We start from the raw sequence: 25,132 nt of genomic DNA, 5'->3' as shown, positions 1-25,132 counted from the left end.
CCGACCTAAATTCCCATGTAGACAGCACTTGAGGACGTTGATTAACTACTGTGACATTCCCCTGGTGTTATCTGGATTGGTGATCTGCTAAATCACTCTAATCCTCAACTCTGGGAGCCAGACTTAACCTGCTCCGCTGTGAGAACCCCCACTCCCGGGCTGTTCACACACAGCCTCTGGCATGTAAACTGCTCCCAGCTATGTGAGTGAGCACTTTTGGCCAGTCAGTGCTTGGATCGTGCAACCAAATGACACTAACCAATATCTCTGGTCCCAGACACAACCCTAGGAACTTCTGTCTTGCAGTGTCCAGTTCTGCCCGCTGGATGTTGCAAGCTTATATGAGTTCATCAATTTAACAAAGAAATTGATATGTACCAGGTTTGTTATCCCAAGGGGAGTCTCTGACACACTACAAACCAAACGCACTGCTTCAGGTAGAATAAACAAATTTATTAACTATTACAGATAGAGTTTAAGTGATTCTAAGTCAAAGCACAAGAAGTCAGATTTGGTCAAATGAAATAAAAGCAAAACGCATTCTAAGCTGATCTTAACACTTTCACTGCCCTTACAAACTTAGATGCTTCTCACCACAGGCTGGCTGGTTGCTCTTCAGCCAGACTCTCCCCTTTGATTAGCACTCCAGTCACTTGGTGGTGGTGCCTGTAGATGTAGGTGGAAGAGAGAGGAAGCGCATGGCAACGTCTCTCCCTTTTATCATGTTTTTCTTCCCACTTGGCTTTGCCCCCCCCTTCAGAGTCAGGTGAGCATTACCCCATCGCAGTCCCACACTGACCAAGGGAAGGGGGGTGACTCACTCAAGAGTCCAACAGATCTTTTGTTGCTGCCTCGGCCAGTGTCCTTTGTTCCTGTGAGGCTGGGCTGGGTTTGTCCCATACATGCCCTGATGAGGTGTGAACTGCCCCTCTGCTCCTGGAGGGTTTTGCCTGGGCTTGTTTTAAGCCTTGAAGAAACATTTTCAGCCTCATAACTATATACATGAAATTACAACCTATAACCTTACTGTAACTGACAACAATGCTCAGTGCATCATGAGCCTTCCAAAGGCACCTGCCATGATAAACTTTGCACTGGATACCATACAATCATATTATAAGGATGACCATGGGGGTACAACAAGGGTGTTCCCCCGAAATACAGAGTGTCATACCTACGCCGATGGGCGAATGCCTCTCATCAGTGTAGGTCATGTGTACACTAAAGCGCTGCAGCAGCACAGCTGTGCCGCTGTAGTGTTTTAAGTGTAGACAAGCCTTCAGAAACTACCTGAGATTCTGCTGCCGACCTAGAGGAGAAAAGCTCCATATTGTATTACCAATCCCCTATCCAGTCACCAGTGACAATTTAATAAAAACCTGAATGTCTGATTCATTAAGTTAGATATTTAATCAACAGGATTTTTATAAAACATATCCTCCTTTGTAGTTCAGAGAGCTGGAAATGAAAAGGCCAATATATACTGAATGCAAAAATCTACATGCACATTATGCTGCTGCTTAATTCTCATTCACCTAGAAAATTGGACACACACAGCATTAGCTTCAAAAGAATACTGGAAATGTATTGGTCTTTTTCTGCACCATCATGCTGATGAACAGGATGGAAGAAAGCAAATCCTGGCTTTTTGCCACAAAATGATGTACATTACTTCTCAGATGTTGACTTGTATAACAAGTGAGGCATGAAACAAAAGCATGATGCCCAGAATAGTGGCAGTGAATATTTTATCTTACTGAAAAAAGCAACAAGAGGCTGCATCCTTAAAGCATATGCTATGTTAACAACGCACCCTTACTATGACAGTAATGGTATTTGCAATTGCTGCTGCATTAAAGTCTATGAGAAAAGGCACCAGTTTCACAGGATGCAAGTTGCTATGAGATGCTGTACTTTACTCTTTGTGTGAGTTCTTAATTCCTTCTGGACTAGTGAAGTTTCCCATAGCAGCCTTTCTCTCAGTGCACTGTCTAGGATGGGGCAGTAGTGCCATGTTAGTGCCAACTAACATGTCAGTTAGTTGTGCTATGTTAAAATGTGTTACCCTACTGTGGCTCCTGCTGAGACAGACCACCAGGCAGAGGGATGCTATGGGGCATCCAACAAACCAATTGGATGAGCTACATCCTCCAAAATCAGCAAGATAGGATGTGTATAGAATGACATATAAATCCCTTCCCTCTGAGGAATTTTCTAATAAAATAAAATATGCTCTGGGTTCAGGCCTCAAACAGTTTCTCTTGCAAATTGTGAGGCATCTGACAAACAGAAACATTTAATCACTTTCACCAGAAAATATTTGAGTTCTGTGAAATTTAGAGAAAGGAAAGTACAGGTTGTTGTGTAGTTTTAGCAATTTACTCTGTCTTATTTGACCTAAGATGAAACTGACATCAACTCCGGTACAGAGCATTTATCTACTCTACTTAGTTTGTCCACATATTTTTGTAGAGGACTAAATACTGCAAATCAATGGGAGTTGGGTATGTAACTTTGGAAAATCCCACCCTATGCTTGTTGGAATTCTATGTAGAAGGAAATCCAATTTCTGTCATTTTGGCTGCAGAGCCTACAGAAGCTTCTGTGACTTAGATTTATATGAAGGCTACATCAGACTTCAGAGCCAGACAAATTTATCTTGTAGAGTTCTGATTTAGGATGTAGGCAATGCCTCAGTTGTTAGAGTTAATATGTCATGGCACCTTGTATTCTTCTTTCCCCTAGTCCCTGTAATGTTTATAGAATGTGACCCATATTAGTGATGCAGGCATGACTCACTTAACCATAACTGAAGAGAACAGTAATGGCGTGACACATGCCTTCAACTAACAAGCATTTATCATTTGCTGGTGGAAGGGCTTAATCTATCTAAGGATTGACTGAGGCCAAAGGAAAGAAGAGCTACTGTGATTTTGTCTTTGAATATATAATAATACCTAGTCTTACATCACACTTTTCATAACTAGATGTCAAAGTGCTTTATGAAGGTTAGTGCCATCATCCCATTTTACAGATGGGGAAACTGAGGTGCAGAGAGGTGAAGTGATTTGCCCAAGATCACCCAGAGGGCCAGTAGCAGAGTTAGGAATAGAACCCAGGTCTCCTGAGTCCCAGTCTGATGCTCTAACCATGAGAACCCTCATATTCAGTTCTCTTTCCAGCACACATGAATGGGAAATCAGATGAGACGGAAAGTGAATTGGAACATGTTACTTTCACCGCAGTTGTTGAATTCCCACCTCACCCTCACCATCCTGCCATAAGTGCTGTTAAACTATCCCTCATTCCATAGCTTTGTCTCTGCTCGTCTACCTAGTTATAGAGCCATTTCTTCCAAATAAAATTGCTCCCCACCTCTAGTCCACTTCCAGTCCAGATCTCCTTTTTGGAGGCCCAAAGCTCCAATGCTTGTTTATTTTCCTTACTTACTTACAAAGGCTTTTATACAGCCCAGGAGGCTTTGAGTGTTCCCCTGCTATAATTCCAGAGTACCGGAGATCTATTACACTGCTTCAGGAGGAAAATCGGTGGAGAACAGAGAGGCTCAGCGCTCTGAAGACAAGTGGTACTGAGAGCAGAATAACAGGCAGCAGATACTGAATAAGTAAGCTTAAGAGATCTGAGGAAAGTGGTGCAAGAAACAGTGGTTCTGTTTAGGGAGTGAAGGTGGGGTGTAAACTCAAGCCTGGAGCTGCAAATGATGCCCCTGATGCATTCACTGCCCTGGTCCATAACAAAGAAAGGCTTTCCAACCAGAGACTTCCGCCTCAGGGCAAGAAGTTAGAAACTTGTCCCCACTTCTTATAGGTTGCTTAGGGAATTGGGGTGAAATCCTGGCCCCATTGAAGCCAATGGCAAGATTCCGCTTGACATCCACAGACAGGCTTTCATGTCTGGTGTTTAGATAAAAAATGTCAGTCAGGAAGAGCAGTTGTCCCGTGTTTCTCTGGTTCCTCAATTTACTTGATTGAAATCTGTCACTGCACTAGCCAGAACTAACATATGGGTCCCCAGTGCTCCAGTCCAGCTTGATTTTTGTTAAGCAAATTTCAGTGGGACTCCTCACAGAGTAAAAGCTATTGTGTAACTATGCAACATCATCTGGTCTCAAGTTAGCACACCAAGTGAGTCCTCTGTTTACAAGCTACTTCCAGCCCCACTTCATTCTTAGATTTCAATCTCCAACTACCTGACTGCTGCTGACTAATGAGTCTCCTCTGGAACTTTGGCAGGTCAGAACGTTCCAGCTCTCAAAGGTGCAGTAACCACATCTATCACTGCAGTTCTTGAATTTCCATACACCACACGCTGGAGCACTGCTGATTTGGTTATCCCAGATTATAAGAATCAAAATATGACCCTCTTAAAGATTGTTTTCATACAGTATGATAGCTACACAAACTGCACACCATATGTGAACTGTGTAAGCCAGTGTAGTGAGGCATGGCTGGGCCCCTCTTACTTCTGCTCCTGCTGCCCTCACAAACCAGTCAGGGACACCTCAGGTTGATGCAATCACCAGTGCACTTTATGTGTAGCTATTTCCTACCACCACCTTACTATCTATAAACAGGTTTGTTTCTCAGCCAGGCTTTACAAGCAGCAGACCAGAGCCGACTGGCCTGCCTGTTTCTCTCTCTCTTTTTCTCTTTCTCCTCCCATCCACAGCCCTTTTATAGCCCCTAGTTAATTAGGCTGGCAGCTGTTGCTAGTTGCCAGGCAGGCAAAGGCCTATTCAGCCAGCTCCAATCTACTTCTCTTAATTGGGGCTGGCGTGGCAGAGAGCTGGTTAAGCACTCCTTACCCAGCACCCTGTCACAGCCATGTTAACTGAAAAGTATTTGAACCATAGCAGTAGATGAGCACTGATTGTGAAAGAGGTTTGCACTCTCACCACTAGATAATTCCATAGTAGATGCATCCCCTGGATTTGTCAGAATAAAGAAAAGGTCTTTCAACAAAGCCTTATCTGATAACCTGTTAGACTCCCAGTCCAACGGTGATTTCCATTTTAACATGCTTCCACACACATTCTTCCTCCCCGCCCCTTCATGGACTGGCTGGGGCATTACTCCTCCTCTAGAAAGGAGCAGGTCACAATGATGATGCATTACTCATACTCCCTTTTGGTCATCACTTGGAGCTGCACAGTAGGCTCCAGAGGCATGGACCCAGCTTTCTATTTGATTGCTGTGAGGAGTGCTTCTCGGTCCCAAGGTAGGGGGATGAAAGCAGAGTGGGTCCTAAAAGACTCGTCCTAAAATGCAAAAAAAAAATTAAAAAATGCAGAGAAAACGTTGTTGTGGAATTGTTTTTCTCTACTGGAGCCCTAATTGTCATGTTTTAATTTTTTTTTGCAGACTGGCCACTTGTCTCCACTTTATAATCTCTTTCTCTGAGTAGATCAGATACCTCCATGAACGTAACAAATGTATCAGGAAATGGCATTGCTCACTGGGAACGCAGATCCCAAGTTCACTTCGTATTCCTACAACAATTTGGAAAACCTGTGCGAGGTGCAGACCAAGAAAGGGTTCTTCTACAAAAAAGCCAAGCTTCTTCACCCTGGGGAAGACTTGTGCTGCTTGGCCCATCTAGAGGACCGAACCAGGCATGTGATCATCAATGTAGGTGGCATTAAATACAGGATTCCGTGGACCACACTGGAGAACTGCCCTTTGACCAGGCTTGGAAAACTAAAATCTTGTAACAACTATGATGAGATCATGGACATCTGTGATGATTATGATGTCAGCTGCAATGAGTTTTTTTTCGACCGTAACCCTTGTGCCTTCAGGACCATCATGACTTTCCTGACAGCTGGGAAGCTGAGGCTTCTAAGGGAGATGTGTGCCCTCTCTTTCCAAGAGGAACTGGTGTATTGGGGGATAGAAGAGGAACACCTGGAGTGGTGCTGTAAGAAAAGATTACGACAGAAGGAGGAGGAGGCAGCCGAGGCCACGCAGTATGAGAGGGAGATGATGGTTAATGAAACTCCGCAATGTGCCTTCCAGGACAATAGCCGTTCGGGTTTGTGCATGAGAAAGCTCAGGGATATGGTGGAGAACCCTCACTCAGGGATCCCAGGAAAGATCTTTGCTTGTATATCAGTCTCCTTTGTGGCCATCACTGCAGTGAGTCTCTGTATCAGCACCATGCCAGATCTCCGAGAAGAGGAAGAGCGGGTGAGTGCAGCCTTCAGTGGCAACTCTTACACTATACTTTATCAACAGCAAAACACACTAAGTAAGCTATTTTGTCTTGTCTCATCTGGAAAGATCAAGGACAAAGTCATTCAGATACTGCCTACAGTATTTATGATGTGGAGTACAGTCTGGTGTAGGAGACCACTATTTTATTGTTAGTCTAGCTGAGGCAATCAAAATCCTCTGCTTTGTCGATGGCGATGTGCCAGTTTACACCAATACAGAACTTTCTCCCAGAATGCATGCGTGCCACCACCACAAAACAGATGCCAGAATAACAATTATTTGTCCTTTCATTATTATACAAATGAACCTAGCTTCAGGCTCACTATTTTGAGGTTGGATTATTAGCTGTGTCTGTCTCTAGATTGTCAGTTCTGCCTTTTCCCAAAAAGTACTTTAAATATTTTGCTTTTATAAATTATTAACAACTCTTTGTAAGGAACTTATATGAAAAAATATTCTCCTGGAGGAGGAGAAGGGTTCAGGGGAAACAGAACATACCCTTATGTGCCCTAATTTTCAAATATGCTGAGCACTCATGGTGCCAATTGATGCTAGTGGGAGTTGTGGGCTCTTCACCACTGAAAATCAATCACTTTATTTATTCTTCATTTTCAGTGCAGTTCCTTAGGATCCAGTCTCTTACTCGTGTGAGTAGTCCAGATTCCTGGGGTTAGTCCCATTAAAGTCAGTGAGAGTTTTGCTTGAAGATTGCAGGATGCAGCCTTTAATTTTTACATTGAAATGAATGAAAACAAAAGATTGAATGGGATGATGGAGCATTGCAGGTGAGGGGTGGAAGGTGGAGGAGAAGCTTCGGAAAAGTTCTCTTGTCTCTCAGGCTTTGGGCAGAGTATGATTACAGTGTAAGTGGATGGATATTTTACTCACAACCAAACAAGCCACTTAATGTTTGTGCTTGTTTTCCAGCCCAGTGGTCATTTAACACAAACCTGACCAGTCACCTGTTTCAACAGCACTTCATCCAGTCAGGCTCTGCCAGGGTAAACACACTTCTGTACCAAGCTCTCCTTATGGTAAAAATCTCCAGAAACCACTTCTTCTTCTAGCACCCCATCCTACAGGGTGCTGTACACCCTCGGCTCCCCAGAAATTCCAGAGAGTTCTGTGCTGTGTTTTTATGAGTACTTCATATACAACTAAAATCCACCCTCTCCCGGTATGTTATGCACTGGACATTATCAGGTAGCCATGTTCATCAGAGGTGTTGAATTTAGAGTCAGACCCATGGAACAATAATACTTCATTCTAAGAAAAATCATGCAAAACACCTGGCCTGTTTTTTTTTAAATTGTTGTTTAGTTAAAATGATCTTGTGTTACAAGCTTTTTATCTCCTAAAATGAACATTTTAGGATAGTAGCTAAAGCCACATTGTTCTGATAATTAAAACAAATCATAGTTTCAAAAGCCGGTAGCTGCAAGAAAACTAAACTTCCTTAATTTGTATTTTAGATACAGCTTGTGGAACTGAAAAACTCAATATCTTTAAATAAGCAAATTCAAACAAAATCTACTAAAAATGGCCTTGAACAATTAGTTAACCACTAGCTACTATTGTCTGCAGGGTGCTCTAGATTTTGAGAGAGAGTTTCTATAGCAAATTGATGCAGGATGAATCCAGTTTCCTGGGAAAGCCCTGTCTGTGCTACTACTAAACAAAATGGGTTTGAACTTAACAGTAGTCTGCAGAATAATGCTCAGCACTAGTCTTGTAGCAAGGCTGGGACTGGCTAGCTTGTTAGGGCTTGGCAGGACCAGTAGGAAACACTGTGCCAAGATCGAGGCAATAGGGAACGTTATGTCAAGGTGAAGGGAAGGTTTTCTAGCCTCTGAAAAGTGGGATAGGTTGGGGATCTTGGAAGAAAACAGTCCCAAACTGACATTTCTTCCCTTCTTTCCTCTGCCTCTCCTCCTACTAATAACACTTCTGCAGCACCTTGTAATCAAACATCTCATAACACATTTCAGGAGTGGGTATCAGCTCTTTTTAATAGATGGGAGAAACTGAGGCATGGAGAAGTTTAGTGAGTTGACCAAGGTCACGCAATGGGGGATCAGAGTTGAGAATATAACCTGGGAATCTTGTCTGCCAGTCTCTTATTTCTAATCTACAGGATATACTGCTTCCTTTGAGTGCAATAAAGGTGGGACACATGGGACTGCCGGTAACAGATTGATCTTTATTTCCTGTTCCTAGTTACCTGTTGTGAGTAAAGGTTATAAAAAATCATACCCCTGTGATTGTCACATGGCAGAAACTGGTCTCCACTCTTACAATGAGGAAGAGCTGTTACAGAGCGTGGGATGCATGGTTGAAAGGCGTTTGTTGGGGAGCATGAAGTTTTCAGTAATGTCACATAGATGTAACATACTTGACTTTTCTAGGGCATTTGACTGAGGCACCGCACAACATTCCAATGATAAAACTAGCCATATACAATATCGGTATAGCACACATTAAATGGCTTAAGAATTGACCAACTGACGTATGTCAACAACTCGCTAGCAATGGGGAATCCTCACTGAATGGGGCTGTTTCTAATGGGGTTCCACAGAGATTGATACTAGGCCTTATGCTATTCAACATTTTCATCAATGATCTGGAAATAAATATAAAATCACTGCTGATAAAATTTGCAGATGACACAAGGATTGGTGGAGAGGAAAATAATGATGAGGAATGGGCCATAAATACAGAACAGTCTGGATGGCTTGGTAACTTAGACCCATGCAATGTGTTTTTTTAATGCAGAGTTATATACTTACAAACAAGTAATGCATGCCAGACCTACAGAATTGGGGACTGTATCCTGGAAAGCAGTGACTCTGAAAAGGATTTAGGGGTTATGTGGACAAGCAATTCAGTGTGAGCTGCCAGTGTGGTGCTGTAGCAAAAAGGGATAATGTGATCCTGGGAAGTATAAATGGGACTAGAAATAGAGCGGTGATTTTTACCTCCGTATATGGAATTGGTGAGACAGACAATGCAATACTGCGTACAGTTTTGAGGTCTACATTTTTTAAAAGATGGTACAAAATTGAAGAAGGTGCAAAAAAGAGCCACAAAAATTACTCAGGGGGCTAGAGAAAGCGCCTTACAGGGAGAGACTTGAGGAGTTCAATCTATTTAATGTATTAAAAAGACGCTTGAGAGGTGACTTGATCATGGTGTGCACAACAGGCACATAGAGAAAATACTGGGTACTAGGGCTTTTTAATCTAGCAGAGAAAGGCATAAAAAGAAATAACGGTTGGAAACTGAAGCCAGACAAATTCAAATTAGAAATTAGGCACAAGTTTTTAATAGTGAGGGTGATTAACCACAGCTGAAACACATTACCAAGGGAAGTGGTAGATTCTTCATTTCAGTGTCTTCAAGTCAAGAATGAATGCCTTTCTGAAAGACATGATTTAGCCACACAAATCATGCTTTAGTCAAACATATGAGTTATTGGGACAATACAGAAATAACTGGGTGAAATTTAATGGCCTGTGATATACAGGAGGTCAGTCTAGATGATGTAATGGTCCTTTCTGGCCTTAAATTGTGAATCACCGATGCTCCTGGAAGTAGTCATTGTTCTATCATTCGCATTGAGAAGGGGTTGTGGAAGGGCTATGGGCGTGGTAAAGTGCTTTGTTTTGTTTCAGGCAGAGCCCCAGGATGGGGAATAGGTGATATGATCACCTGTCCTTTATTTCACACCTAATATCCTATATCCTGTATCCAGTCAATATAGGATGCACTTCTTCCTGCATGTCAGCAATAAATAATCTTTCAAAGGGTCATACTCAGTAATACAAAAGTACAGTTTTATACCAGGAATAAAACATTGTGGGTGCTGTCCTTTTTAAAAACAGGCTTTCTTCAGTATTTTTCACACCAGTGTGTGTGAGATGTACAGCACACAGTTATGTAACTCTCATGACTGTTTTCTGTGTGTAGCTAATTTTTATGGTGTTTGCCTGGCTTGCTGCTGTGAGATGCTCCATTTTGGAGAACCCATTTCAGTTCAAGGCAGCTGCTCTTGCAGTTTGAGCAACACACATTTTGCTCTCTCATGGAAATTTAGTTTTTCTCAATCTAAAATAAAAGCTGTTCAGTCTGAAAACACATGAACTCTCTAGTGCGTATGGAAAACACAACATTCTTTTTTGTTTTCCTTGAAACACAAGTGGGGGACGAAGAAGTAGTACAGAAAATATTCCACTTTTGTACTTTAAAGACCTATGCCGATGTAAAGCTCTGTGTCTGATATAGGCCCCTATCTGGCAACAGATTCTGCAGGAGTGGAACCTTGTTCACTTCAGTGAGTCTCCGCCTGGTTGCAGGAATCTGCCCACAAGGAATAATTTGTAGGATCAGGGCCTTGGATTGTAAACTCCTCTGGCAGGAGCAGTGTTTTCCTCGTTGTTTGTACATGGCTCAGCACACTGATGGAGCTTAGCAAGTAACAGTAGTAGTAAAGCATGTTAACCATCTTGCACACTGTTGCTTGTGTACAGTTTAAAATTTGAACCCAAGGATAGACCCTAGGCCTGGTTTGGAGTCGCCTTAAAGGGAGAAAATGTGTCTACATCTCTTCTAGACAGGGAATAAACACTAAATATTCTTTCAAGGACATGCTGTACTCTGTGACTCAAGCTATCTGGCTGGAATTATTATTGTTGCATTTATATGTTGGAGATATCGAGACAGGTACTCTCTTTTACAATGCAGCAGTCTTATTCCTGAGTGGATGAACTCTGAGAGTGAAAAGTTTATCCCACCAAGAGAACCGTCTTCCTGCTGATAAGTCATACATCCATCCTATTACTGCTTCAGGGAAAAAGGAAGGAACTGATAATGGAAAACAAATGGTTGAGCATATTTACTTAGAACCTGATCCTCCACACTCCATTACACCCCAGTGGTATCCCATGGAACTCAATGTAACTTCTCACAGATGCAGGATCAGAGCCTTAGAAATCAAAAGTAATTATCATCTGTGCAGTCTCAGTTGAACAGATGGGATTATTTTGGAGAGTTATTCCATTAATTGGGTGCCAGCACACTTTTAAGAAAAATATGCAAAAATAATCATTCCTAATTTTTGCTGCATATTTCAGATGAGCTCTAGATGACGATAGCAATCCCTTGTGGTTCAGCAGAGGGGTAGATAGCATTGGCTTGCTATTATCACACTTAATTTTTTTTTCTTAGTAAGGGTCAGATTCTGCCACCCTTATTCATGCTGAATAGTACCTTCCACTACAAATAGTTCCATTGACTTCAGATACTGCTCAGTTATCAAAAAGGGTGGCAAAATAACTAGCTTACTTTTTAGCTCCAGTTACTAATCTTGACTTACACTAGGACACTTACTATCTTTTCCAGATTTTTCAAGTTAGTCTTTATGTGTTGGAAAAAACCCACCAACAATATACATAATGATCACTCCTGAAATGTTTAGGGAAAAGAGAGATTTCAACTATTCAAATAAAAGAAAACTAGAAAGAGAATCAAGTAAATCTGCTTAAAGTGACAGTGGGCTATTTAAAGTACTGTAGTCTATTGGAAGACTTCTACACAAGGCCTGTGCTTAACTTAAGGGGAAAAAATTCTTAAGGAAAATGTACTTCTGAGTCAAATACACAGCAGTAATCCTCAGACAGTGAGTTCTTTCAAGACACAAAACCAGTCAGAGGCATATGATATCTTTATGGATTTGTAGGCATATAATATCCTTAAGCCAATTTATTAACATACTAAAGTAGTGGCAAGAATAGAGTCACTCAAGGCATGTGGTTAATATGTCAGAGAACTCTTAAAATGATGATCAATGCACCAAAGCAAAAGCAATGCTAAGAAACCAAGAGTATGAAGAGAAACAATCAAATACCATTGGATTGCCACACTAGGCCTGTTCTTTTGTTCTTGATGAGGAGCCTTAAGACATAAAAACAGCCTCTCCTATATAAAAAGGGAAGCTTACTTCTTCTACAGGATATCTCTCCTTTGGGAAGAATAGTAGCAAAACAGAGAGTTAACCTTGGGCATATACACTTGTTTTCTCAAAGAGGAGACCCACTTGCGTTTTGTATCCTTTGTCTGGGATGATCCAAAATAACAAGGGTTTATAAGTGGCTCAGTGAAAATTATACATAGTCAATAGTTAGTACACTGGAGCAGCTGATTCATTCTAAGGCTATGGATACTACACTACAACTTAAGTCAACATAAGTTATGTCGCTCAAAGGTGTGAACTAACCACCCCCCTGAGCGACATTACTTATGCCGACTTAAGCGCCGGTATGGACAGTGCTATGTCGGCGGGAGAGCTTCTCCCGCCAACATAGCTACTGCTGCTCATGGGAGCTGGAGTAATTAAGCTGATGGGAGAGCTCTCTCCTTTCACTTAGAGCAACTACACTAGTGAGCTTACAACAGTGCAGCTGAAACTCTCTCTCTAGTGTAGCCATAGTCTAGGTGTCCCTGTGTGTTACGTGAACACCAGTTTCCATTTGAATCAAGTACACCTTTACCTTGAAATAATGTGACCTGATCTAACATGAATTCAGATATAACGTGGTAAAGCAGTGCTCCGGGGGAGGCTGTGCACTCCAGTGGATTGGAGCAAGTTCAATATAACGCGGTTTCACCTATAATGCGGTAAGATTTTTTTTGGCTCCTGAGGACAGCGTTATATCGAGGTAGAGGTGTATTTTTGATATTTGCCATATCTCTTACCTGTTTAAACAGCTGCTCTTCCTTTATCTTTCTATAATAAAAGGAAGTTATTTAAACTTAATCTAAACCTTTTACAGTGTTCTTTCATAAAGTGTATGTTACTTTAAAAAATTCTGAAGCACTGATCTGTAAAAGAACTTACACATTTGGAAGATTTTATTTCAGCTCTTTCAGGTTTGATGAATCAGTTACATAGACATATCACTGATTAGTCCCCTCAATTAAATTACATCACATATATTCATATTGTACAACATATAAAACTCTCAGCATAATGCAGAGGCATTTATATATTGGCTTTTCAATTGGTTTTGTTTGCCCTTCTGTTCTTTAGGGAGATTAGTTTGCATTTCTAAGAATACTGCTGCTAAAATAAGCAAAATGTCAAGAACATTTAAAAAAATCATCTTTCAACATAACTAGATTTTCATTTCCCACTCCAGCACGAAGATTAAAGATGTCCCATGACCACACGCACACTCTGGGTAGGATTCTCTTCTTATGTTGGTTTAAGCCTGGGGAACTCCAGTGCAGTCACTTGAGTTACATCTGTATAAAAATGGCAGAGGAAAATCAGACCTATGCTTTCTTCTTCTCTACACTTGGTGATACCATGTGGAGCTGTTGTAATTAGAAAAATTCTAATAGAAAGTTCCAGTTCAATAGCCTTGAATTGGAGATCGTGTTATAACAGAGAGACTCATAAATAATTTATGTAAGAAGATTCCAGGATTATGTTACTCTGTGTCACTCCATAGCCTAAAATTTCTGTACAGTCAGTGTGAAATGATGGAAACAGCTATAAGCATGGTTGCGAGCTCTTTTTGTTCGAAGTATCATCTGGTTCAGTCATTGCTGGGATTCGCAGTCTGTTACCATCCAGTTTTTAAGTTCTCAGCCATTTTGACTTTTCAAATGCATACCCATTTGTGTGTACAGTAAGGCATTTATCTATGTCATGCCAAGAGTCCTATACTATTGTGATACAATCCCCACCCTAACTCTACAGTTAGTTTTCATGCAACAATTTAATTGTTTTATGAGGGAGACTGCTCAGATGGTGGATTACTTAGCTCAGCTCCCACACCCATGCACCAGCACAGGCTTTCAGCTACTAGTCAACTTAATAATACCTTATACTATACAGAGAGCTGAAACCGTTTAACCTTTTGGGTTTAATGTACACATACTGTATCCACTACCCTCAGTGGTCAGGATTGGGAATAGATGTATATTGTGAATGTGAGTCAAATAATATGTGACTGGAAACCTTATTTCACAAAAGGTACCCAACAAAAAAATAATTTCAGATGTTAAGGCAGTTCCTGTATAACAACTGTTGTTGAATTGTTTAGATTTCTAAGCTATATTCTGCTGTACTTTAAATGGGTCAGAATTAGAACTATTCAAGACTGTAGAATGTCAGAAAGGCCAAGTATTCGTTGCACAAATAGTATTAGATTGTCTCATGAGCCTCACTATTTTAGGTCTAGAGCTCCTGTCATTTTTAGGTTAAATCTTTTATTTGTTTTATGAAAAATAATGTAGAAAGATAAAATAGCAATTACCCTTGGCATTTTCTATCTCAAGGGAACACTCCACTTCAAACTCTTTGAGGCCCTCTATTAATCTCTCTCTCTCTGATACACAACTGTTTTTCCTTGGCTCCCAGCTGCATTAAATCCCATCTTATTCATCGCTATTGGATCAGCACTTCTTTGTGATACCTTGGTGCTCTGCTTTCATTAATGGGAGTCTTAATAAAAATGCCGTTCATTTTATTCATTTTTTTTATCAAACAGCATGTTTTAGAAGCTGAGACACAGTGAACCTAATACTCACATTTAAAAAAAATACCTTTACCCATATTATAAATATTGTCTACAGTGTCTAGGCATGTAGAATGGGATTTTAGACTTAATTCAACTCCCTTGTCTTGTTTGAAAATCCCAGCTGTATAGCATGTTTATCACTGAGGTATCTGAGTACAATAACACTGAGCTGTAATAACAAAATATTCTTTCAGATGAAATCATTGTTCAGTTTTGATTTACTTGTTACCATTCATGTTGTTAGTTTGCTTTTTGTATTTCACTTGCCTTGGACAATTCAGTCCTATACTAGCTGGAAACAGGGGAAGGACCAAATGACTTGTTATGTCTCTTCCATCTCTAATTGCTGTGATTCTGTGCACAATGAAACTGACTGGTGAGAGTCACTTTCACTTTCTAGTTCTGATGTGTTTGCTCAATGAGGTTATTACCCACAGTCCAGAGGAATATTTTAATTTAACACATGCTCATGTTTTATAAATTTCATGACAATATTTTTGTTCATATTATGTTTCTGTAAAACTTACATAAACTCCAATTTATGAGCCTGAAGCCCATTGACAGCATCCTTTAAATCCCAGCGTTTCTGTTCCTCAGACGTAAACAAAAGTTTGTCTTATTATTTCCTTTGGGCTCCCCCTATCTGTTTGGTTTAACCATCTGTTATCTATAGTCTTACATGTAGATTGTGAACTTTCTGTGGCAGAGCCTGTCTCTGTGATATGTTTGTACAGTGCGTAGTACACTGGGGCCCTGGCCTCTGGGTATTACGGTAATACGAGTAATAAATAACAAGTTGTATTTTTGGTTGCTGTTCAGGTGCACGTGAACACAAAACTGACATTTCTGATGTGTCTGGTCTGACCAGCGTGGTTACTGAGTGAGGCAGAGCAGAGATTTCTTTTTCTTCTGTCAAATGAGGCCATCTCAGATTGTATAAGATGCATCACATAAAACCTTTACAAATTCTAGTCAAAGAATTTTATGCTTGCATCATCTTGATGTGGTCTCCCTTCTCCACACCTGACAATCAGAGAAGTTTGCTGTGAAAGTTCCAGTCTGAATTACTCAATCATGTCTAAAAACAGTCATGGAAGTGAGGGCTGTATTCCATCGGTCACAAACAAAATTCTACAACCCAGGCAATCTCTAGGCTGTAAATCCAAAACCTTAACATAGTTTCAGACTGTGTGGTGAGGTTCTTTTGTCTGAACCCCACAGAATCTGCACGTATTACAATACCGATTGCCAGATTTTTCATGGCAAGGCACAGGGAGTTGTGATTGTCTTTTGAAAACAGTAGTGGGAGTTGTGTTTTTCTGTGAATCATCACAATGATTCAGCCCTTCACATGTAAGAAATACCTCTATTACTCTTTCCTTCATGTCTGTCTTTTGGTTTCCTGGTCATCCCATTCTGTAGTGGGCTTCCACCTTCAGCTGTAAATGTTACAGTATCACCATTAACTCCACTGATCACCGGTGTGGATGCATCTGATCTCTAGGGAAACAGAGTTGGTGCTAAGAGTCCTCTCACTTCTGTCCCACAAAGCACTGGTTCAGCAGAAGTGGCCTGTCTGGCCGCTGTTCTGCACTCCACTGCCGGGGACTCAAGATGGCTAGAAGACACCAACTTATCCAAATAGCACTGCACTCATGGATCTCCCTGGTGAGCCATTTTCAGAGAGAGGCACTTCTGCAGTTTTGGAGCAGGCTGCTTATGGATAGAAAATGATGTGAGGAGTAAATAGCGAATGTTGGTAAAGCACTTTGTAGAGAAAGTGCTGTGTAATAATCATCCATCATATTTAGCAATTACTATCCTCTTGAAGCAGCCACAGTTCTAGGGGGTTTTTTCTCTTTCTCCCCCTTTTCTTGTTTGTCTGTCCCCTTAAAAACCAACAAAACAGCACGCTAGTGCATGTTTTTGGCTGAGAGTAGTCTGCCTCCTTGACTTAAGCAACTTAAACCTTAGCAGCAACATCAACAGATTCTAGAGCAACAGCTACAGAAAACAACATAAGGACATAGTCCTGCCGTAGCCCCAGGAAAAAGAAGAGGCCGGTTCTTCCAGCCAGTACCGAGAGTTTGGGGACTGTGACTGCATTTTGTTTCACTCAGTGTTGGTCATAACATTTTTGGGTGGGCATATGGAACAATTCCTGCAAATTCCCATGCTCAGAACTCCCCATCCATAGCAAGTATTACAGCCTCAGTTTCTGAACCTCTCCCTCTTAACTTCAAACATTACATACAGTTTAACCTTAAATAGAAATTACTTTCTGTGGGGGTGGAAAAGGGTTAAGGTTTCTTCAGAGGACAAGGAGGACCCTGAGGAAATGTTAAGGAGACATGGGGAGCCATGTTTGTTGAGGGCATAAGAATGGTGAGTTTTGGATGCATTGGCTGATCTGAACCTAGATGTGATAAAATGGACAGATCATTTCAGTGTAGTAATAGAGGGGTTCTATGGGGCAGGCTTCCTGTTAACTTGGTAATAAGTATATCCTGTGCTTAATGAACTTTTCCGCCCCAAATATGGATTTTACCTCATAATTGGTATGGACTGTTAAATTTTTTGTTTTCATATTATGTTAAAATATCACAATAAATTATGGTCATGATGAAGAATTAAATATTCAGGAATCTTTTAGCAAAAAACACCAGCAACTTTGTGTTTTTAAACTTATTCATATTTGGTGTAACTGTGGTACAAACAGCATAATGTGCTCCATATTTAATCTATTTTAGGTACTTAGATGGTCCCTGTTACTGAGCACCTCATACTCTTTAATATATTTAGTCTCACGACACCCACCCGAAGCCGGGGTTTATTCTCACTAGGGAGATGGGAAACTGAAGCACAAAGGCAGGTGACTTACCCAAGATCCCACAAGGAATCTTTGAAGAAATCCAATGCCAATGTCTCCTTCACCTGCATCCACAGTTTAAAAAGTACAAAAGGCCAATTTGCAATACCCTTATTCACCCTGAGTAGGGTCCATACTCAGGGGTGAAAGTAAGTAAAAGGACTAACCAGTATGCCGGAGTCCTGGGCAGGAGCGGGGCCTCAACCGGAAGAGGTGGGGCCTCAACCGGAAGAGGCGGGGCCTTTAAATCAAGATTTACAGCCCCAGGGCTCCGGCTGTGGCTGGGAGCCCCAGGGCCTTTAAATCACCCCCGGAGCTACCAGCTGCAGAGGCAGCTGGGAGCCGCGGGACTCTGGGAATATTTAAAGGGCCCAGAGCTCTGGCCGCCACTACCGCAGTGGAGCTCTGGGCCCTTTAAATCTCCGACGGAGGCCTACTGCCGCTACCCCGGGGCTCGGGCAGCAGGGCTCGGAGGCGATTTAAAAGGCCTTGGGCTTCAGCTGCTGCAGGGAGCCCCGCACCCTTTAAATCGGCAGACTGGGGAAGCAGGTCGGGTCTGGTGCAGCGTACCAGCTCTTGCCGGTACGCCATACCGGCCCGTACCGGCTTACTTTCACCTCTGTCCATACTCCACAAATGTTTGCATTGCCTTCAGTGGGATTGCTAGTGCTGTCAGGTGCTATTCAGTGCTAGTAAGGGTATCATAATCTGTCTATCCCTAGGTGTCATTATTTACATCACAGGAAATATTGGACATTCTCACACTCATACCTTGGCTTGCTTTGAAGGGTAAAATCTGTCCTTTACTTGAAGAAGAAGAAGAAGAAGAAGAAAAAAACGCCTGAGCATGTTCATCTCAGAGCTGCAGGAGATGTTACTATCTGAAAATGTGAGGATTGGACTGGAATAGAGAAGCTGATTGGTTTTGGCTAGTCCCTGTATAACTGGACTTCACTAATGAAGTGATTAATACCTATGCAGCACTTAAACAAATTACATCAGATCACTTAACGTTACAAATACTTATATTTCAACTGCTCTAGATGCTATAAGTCGGGTCAAGGAAATGGAATTGTGTGAAATTGAAGACTTTTGGAACTGCCCTGGAAACCTTTAAATTCAAGACAGAGGGAATGGAATAATATAAAAATGAATAAATATATATTTTTAAATCACCTAAAGTAAAAGCTTAGCCATTGCTATTATTATTTATCGAAGGCCTAACAATGGAACAGAGAACTGGAAGCAAGCTAATGAGCCAATATTTTAGAATGGCACATTAGATGATCTGGGTAATTATAAGCTTGTTAGGCTTGATATTGATCCCAGGCAACAATCATGAAAAAGCTGATGCAGGATGCAGTCAGTAAAGTATGACAGAATAATTAGTGCCAGACAACATGGTTTTATGGACAAGAGATGTTGTCAAACAAAGTTGATATTGCTTTTTGATGAGATACAAGTTTGGCTGACAAAGTTAACTGTGACGAAATAATGGTTTTGGTGTATGTCTACAGTGAAGCTGGAGGTATAAGTTCCAGCGGAACCAAACATACCCAGGCTAGCTCTGATTGAGCTAGTGTGCTAAAAATGGAACCATCGCAGTGCGAGCTGGAGGACAGGCTGGTCTCCCTGAGTCCAGTCCCATCTGGGACTCTATGTATGTACTCAATATGTATGTCTCCTTGAGCTAGAATGTATACCTTCCAGCTCAAGTGTAATACCCATACCCTGTGATTTGTGTAAGGTATTTGACGTAGTATCATGTGACACTCTGATTAAAAATAAATGCGGCTCACACTAAATTAATTTAAAAGCTGGCTGATTGATAGGTCTCAAAAAGTAATTGTAAAGGAGGAATTACGATCCAGCAGGGGCATTTGTAGAGGGGTCTTTAAGGATCAGTTCTTGGCTCAGTGCTATTCAATATCTTTAGCAATGATCTGGAATAAAGTGTAAACTCATTGCTGGTAAAGTTTGCAGATGGCACAAAAACTGACAAAGGAGTAAATAATGAGGAGGACAAGTCGGTTCTAAAGAATGATCTGGTAATGAGGGCACCTGGACCATAGCCCCATCCCTCTCTCAGCCTCCTCCCCTGAGGCCCCACCCACACTCCACCCCCCCCCACTCCGCCCCAGGCCCCGCTCACACTAGGCCCTCCCGCCTGCCAAGTCCCTCTTCTCCTCCACCTCCACTCCCCTAAAGCCCCCACACCTGCTGCTCACCAAGTCCTTCCTCTCCTCCTCCCCTGTGACCGCCCCGCCCGCCGCTCACTGAGTCCCTCTACCCCCTCCCCTGAGACCCCACTGCCTGCTGCTCCCTGAGTCCCTCCACCCCCTCCCGAGACCCCCTCCACTCACTTAGTCCCTCCTCTCCACCACCCTCTCCCCCATGACCCCCCACTGCCCACTGAGTCCCTCCATCCCCCCCTCCCCGAGCAGCATGGGAGTCACGAGACGGGGGGATGGTGGAGGAAGTCAGCAAGCGGTGGGCAGTGGAGACCTCAGAGGAGGTGGAGGAGAGGAGGTAGTTGAGACTCAGCGAGCAGTGAGTGAGCGGCCACAGGGGAAGTGGAGATGGGGAGGGACTCAGCAAGGAGCAGCGGGGGCCTTGGCAGATGGTGAAGCGGGGAGGGAAGAGATGGAGCATGGACTGGACTATGGGGGAAGGGACCTCGGGGATGGACCGCAGGTGGGGCCACCACAGTCCAAGTGTTCATGCTCTCAAAGGCGGCAGGTCGGTGGCTGTGCTGCAGGGGTGGCTTAGCCTGTGCCTATGAATGTTAGCAAGTTGGAAAGAGGTCAGAAAAGAGCTACAAGAATGATTCAAGGTTTGAAAACCTGCCTTACAGTGAGAGACGAAAGGACTCTGTAGTCTAGCAGACAAAAGCTTCATAACTGCAGACAGTGGAGATCCAGTGGCTGGAAGCTGAATCTAGATAAATTCAGCCTAGAAATAAAGCACTGGGTTTTTTACAATTTACCACTGGAATAATTTACCTAAGGATATAGTGGATTCTTTGTTTCTTGGGGTCTTCAGATTGAGACTGGCTGTCTTTCTAACAGAGATGCTTTAGCTCAGCCAGAAGTTATGAGTTTGATGCAGGACTCACTGGGTGAAATTCTCTGGCTTGTGTTTTGCAGAACCTCAAACTGATGACCATATGGGTCCCTTAAAATCTATGAATCTACGTATAATCTAATCCCAAAAGATGCCGTGCTCTCACCTAGCACTGGAGTTTCCAGTAGGGGTTGAGTGCACTCAGCATCTTTTAGGAGGTGCTCAGCATCTTTCAGGCCCAGGCCCAGAGTTGTCAACAATATGAAAGGAGCCATGACAAGTTATTGTGATAAAGGAAAGGGATAGCCATAAAAATGGAGAATGCGAATGTTTCCTGCATTGGCTGAGTGAACCTTTGTGAGTTTGACCCCTTTTAATGCAGTTCTCTGATTGAAGAATCTTTGTCAATACTGGCTATATTTTTTGGCATAAAAAAGCAAATCTCGGCCAATATCTAGCTCTAATTTAATATTTTCAATCAAAATGTTTGGTTGCTGTTCAGACTCAGCCTGTAGGTCATTTGTGAGCAGGATGACTCCACTGAAACAGACTACAATAAATGTCAAACTTCTCATTCACTGGCAGCAACCACTGCTCTCTCTCGCTTGCTCTCACTCACTCTCCAGCACTTTGCTCCTGGATGCAAATGGAAAATACAGAGCCCAGTATGAAGGCGGAGGACTTCTCAGTCCTTTTGATCCCCACTGAGCTTTATTTGAAACTTAGCTGGTGGTGCTCTGAATAGAAACTACAGGGAGCAAATTTTGTCATGCTAGTGACAGGTCCATGCATTCTGGTGAACACAACAGCTTCTCCCATTCCGGCATCAGCCTCTGGCCACCAACAGAATAGTGTCAGACATCTAAAACTAACCAGTATATGCTGACGTTTCATATCCTGTTCTGAAATCAGCCAGGAACTCTGCCAGGAGAGGACATGTTATCATTGTCCTTGGGCCTTTGTTTAGTGGGGGAGGGGCACACAATTGCCAATGCCACCTTGAGATGCTCTCTCTGTGCTGGGCAAAGGCAGAAGGAGACAGCATTTCAGTATTTTGGTGCAGAGGTAGTGGCAGCAGCAGGGAACCAGCAGGATGGCACATTCAGCCAGAGGCAAGCCAGAAGACCCTTTACACCACATGATAAAGGGGGAAAGAAGGAAAATCAGAAAGACCAGCTTTGGGAAAAAAGTGGAAGACAGCAACCAGCTTTACCAAAAAAAATAGGGCTGGAGATCCTGGCAGGGGAAACCAGCTAAAGAAAAAATATGGGGCAATGAAGGAGAAGCAACAAAAAGTGGAAAGATGGGGGAGAAAACAGAGCTAAAAAGATAAGAGAGAGGGAGACAAACAAGCATAACAATGTTGCAAGGGATCAGATTTTAAAAATGAGGCTAACAAGGTGTTTGAGCCAGTGTGATAACGGCAAGTATTAGAAAAGGGCGTTGGGACAAGCTTAAAAAAACAAACAGGAAGGGATAGGTGTAACAGGAACACATCTTTTCCCAGCTGCTGTAAATCCTGGGTTACAATCCGGCGCCCAGCTGTTAAGTGCTTCATGTTTTAATTTTCCACTAGTTCCAGGAGAGGTGTAATTATAGGAGCACAGCCTAAAAGGGGGACATCTCCCTGAACATTTCCGAATTCCACTGCTTTGTGAGACCACCCTATGGCTCTTGGGCAGCTCCTTTCAGCTAAAAGCGCAAATTCTGTGTGCTGGCGTTCACCATGGGAGCTGAACAAGCTGTACATAAATGTCTTTGGCGTGGACTCAGTCTCAGCCCCAGCTGAGTTCTGTTTTGTTGGTGATTTACATGCTATAGTGCTGCACAGCTGCTACTTATGGGAAACAAGCCCTGTCTGTATTGTCTCAGTCCCTGCCATATTTATATGAAGCAGGTGTTTGGTAAATTCCAACTGCTACAGTTAGGTTTTTTTGTGTGGCAAAACTGCAGAGCAGAATCTGGCTTGTTTCTATAGCATCTGCACTTACACTTGTGAGGATGACAATTACAAGGGCTATCAATCCTCATACTTCAGGGTGTACTGCAGTGCAACAGAGCTCACTTCTCTTCACTGCTGCTCAGGACCCAGCAGTTACTGAGGCATACAGAAGGATGGATTAAAAAGATTCTTCATTGTTGCTTCCAACCTTTGTGTTACTGGCTCTTGTGCTGCTGCTCAGATGTAGAAAATAAGACGGCCTAAACTCACTCAACAGGATTAAAGTAGTATTTGGAACTGGAACCCAAATGCAATTGAATTGGACTCTTACTTAAAAAGATGCCTATTCTAACAAATGACAGCCAAATCTTATCAAGTAAGGAGAGTTACACCCACCCACCCATCAGGAACAGATCAATGGAACATTTGTTACATTGTTTTTAATCTTCGTCAGACTTAATGATATTTGACACATCCGTTTGTCATTACTACTTAGTTGTATTATGGCAGCACCTGGTTGTTCTAGATGCTGTACAACGTGCAGTCAGATTGTCAAAAGCTCCGAATACCCAGTGTGCTGACCTCTTTTGGTCAGTAGTAAGAGCTGGGCCCTGCCACCTTGAGTTTATAAACTAAATAGACAAAAGCGGTGAGAGATTATTACCTTGATTTTATGGGCGGGGGATTTAGGCCCAAATCAAGAGGTGTTAGGTGCCTAAATAGCTGTGAGGATCTAGCTCCAAGTGACTTGCACATGGCTACACAGGAACTCTGTGCCAGTGCCAGGCATTGAACTCTCATCTCCTGAATCTCATCCAGTGCCCCCCACAAGACTCTGTCCCCCCAGCCATGGCCCCAGGACCGCAGCGAGAAGTGAGAGCTCCCCGAGCTCTGAGGCCATGCATGGAGCAAGATCTCCTCCCGTACTGGGGTCACAGCTGGGTTGGAGTGTGGGGGTTCCCCTGCCCCACCCACCTGGCACTTCTGCTGGGGAGGGGTCAGGGCGCTGAGGCTTCCCCTGCCTGCCCAGTGCTTCTTCTGGACCTCTGGGCTTCTGCCACCTGGTGGTGGATTTTTTCCCAGGGTTCCCCAATTGGCCGGGGCCCCTGCGCATAGGCCCCATCAGCCCAGTTGCTAATCTGCCACTACCTGAAATCCTGCTCGCCCAACACACTGCTGCAAGAGAAGGCCCCGGACCAGAAGTGTAAGGAAGAGTGCTCACTTAGGGACAGGGTAGATCTATCTATAAGAGTGTTGGTATGGGTGGTGGGTATAATAGGCCATAGGAGGCTCAGCCTCCCCTGACACTGCTGTGGCCGCTGGACCCCTGGTTGCAGGGTTTTGGGGGGAAGTTTTTGATTTTTTTTTTTATTATACTGCCTCTTCAGCCCCCCCGGGGCCTGCATGAGGCATAGCAAAGCTTCTTCCGGAGGAGCGTCTGAGACACACATGCTTTTGTCCAGGTGGTTGGGGAGGGGGGGGGGGGGCACAGCTGCAGTTGGCCTGGGACTCTGGGCAGGGGGTCTCGGGGCTTCAGCTGGCTGGGAGCTCCTCTGGCCAAGGGGGGGTGGGCCTCAGGGCTTGGGCCACGGGGGAAATAATAGGACAGGGAGCTGGGGCTAGCCTCCCTGAAGGGGGGCTTCACCCGCTGCCCATGACCGTTGGTTAGGGTTATGTTGCAGCTTGCTGTTAAAAGGTGCAGCCATTAGCTTTTCCCTTGCAGCACCAAGAGCTTAAGCTACATTAACCTGTTGCACTTCCTATTGTATGTTGTTAGGATAACTTTTAAGTAAAATTGCATTGGTTTTATTTTGTGTGTTGATTGTCTGCATAAGAGCCATTATTAATATTTTTGTTCCTGGAGGCAACCAAGGTATTGTTCAATAGCTTCATTAATGATCTGGAGGATGGCGTGGACTGCACCCTCAGCAAGTTTGCAGATGACACTAAACTGAGAGGAGTGGTAGATACACTGGAGGATAGGGATAGGATACAGAGGGACCTAGACAAATTGGAGGATTGGGCCAAAAGAAATCTGATGAGGTTCAACAAGGACAAGTGCAGAGTCCTGCACTTAGGATGGAAGAATCCCATGCACTGCTACAGACTAGGGACCGAATGGTTAGGCAGCAGTTCTGCAGAAAAGGACCTAGTGGTTATGAGTTGACAGTGTGCCCTTGTTGCCAAAAAGGCTAATGGCATTTTGGGCTGTATAAGTAGGAGCATTGCCAGCAGATCGAGGGAACGTGATCATTCCCCTCTATTCGACATTGGTGAGGCCTCATCTGGAGTACCGTGTCCAGTTTTGGGCCCCACACTACAAGAAGGATGTGGAAAAATTGGAAAGAGTCCTGCGGAGGGCAACAAAAATGATTAGGGCTCTGGAGCACATGACTTATGAGGAGAGGCTGAGGGAACTGAGATTGTTTAGTCTTCAGAAGAG

General features: G+C 43.1%; 1 protein-coding gene across 1 annotated transcript in view; it reads left to right on the top strand.

Annotated features, from left to right (window-relative positions):
- The window catches only part of KCNG2 (potassium voltage-gated channel modifier subfamily G member 2), a 74,493-nt gene that overhangs the window by 44,643 nt on the left and 4,718 nt on the right, over window positions 1-25,132 (top strand). The window contains exon 3 of the mRNA XM_039523072.1: window positions 5,382-6,206. Within this exon, the coding sequence (XP_039379006.1) occupies window positions 5,451-6,206 (756 nt within the window). The 5' untranslated portion in view covers window positions 5,382-5,450. The remainder of the gene's footprint in view (window positions 1-5,381; window positions 6,207-25,132) is intronic.

The sequence above is a fragment of the Mauremys reevesii genome, linkage group 2 (assembly GCF_016161935.1).
Source record: "Mauremys reevesii isolate NIE-2019 linkage group 2, ASM1616193v1, whole genome shotgun sequence".
Taxonomy (NCBI): Eukaryota; Metazoa; Chordata; order Testudines; family Geoemydidae; genus Mauremys; species Mauremys reevesii.
The sequence above is the reverse complement of the archived record's forward strand: the minus strand, read 5'-3'. Positions and strand labels throughout refer to the sequence as shown.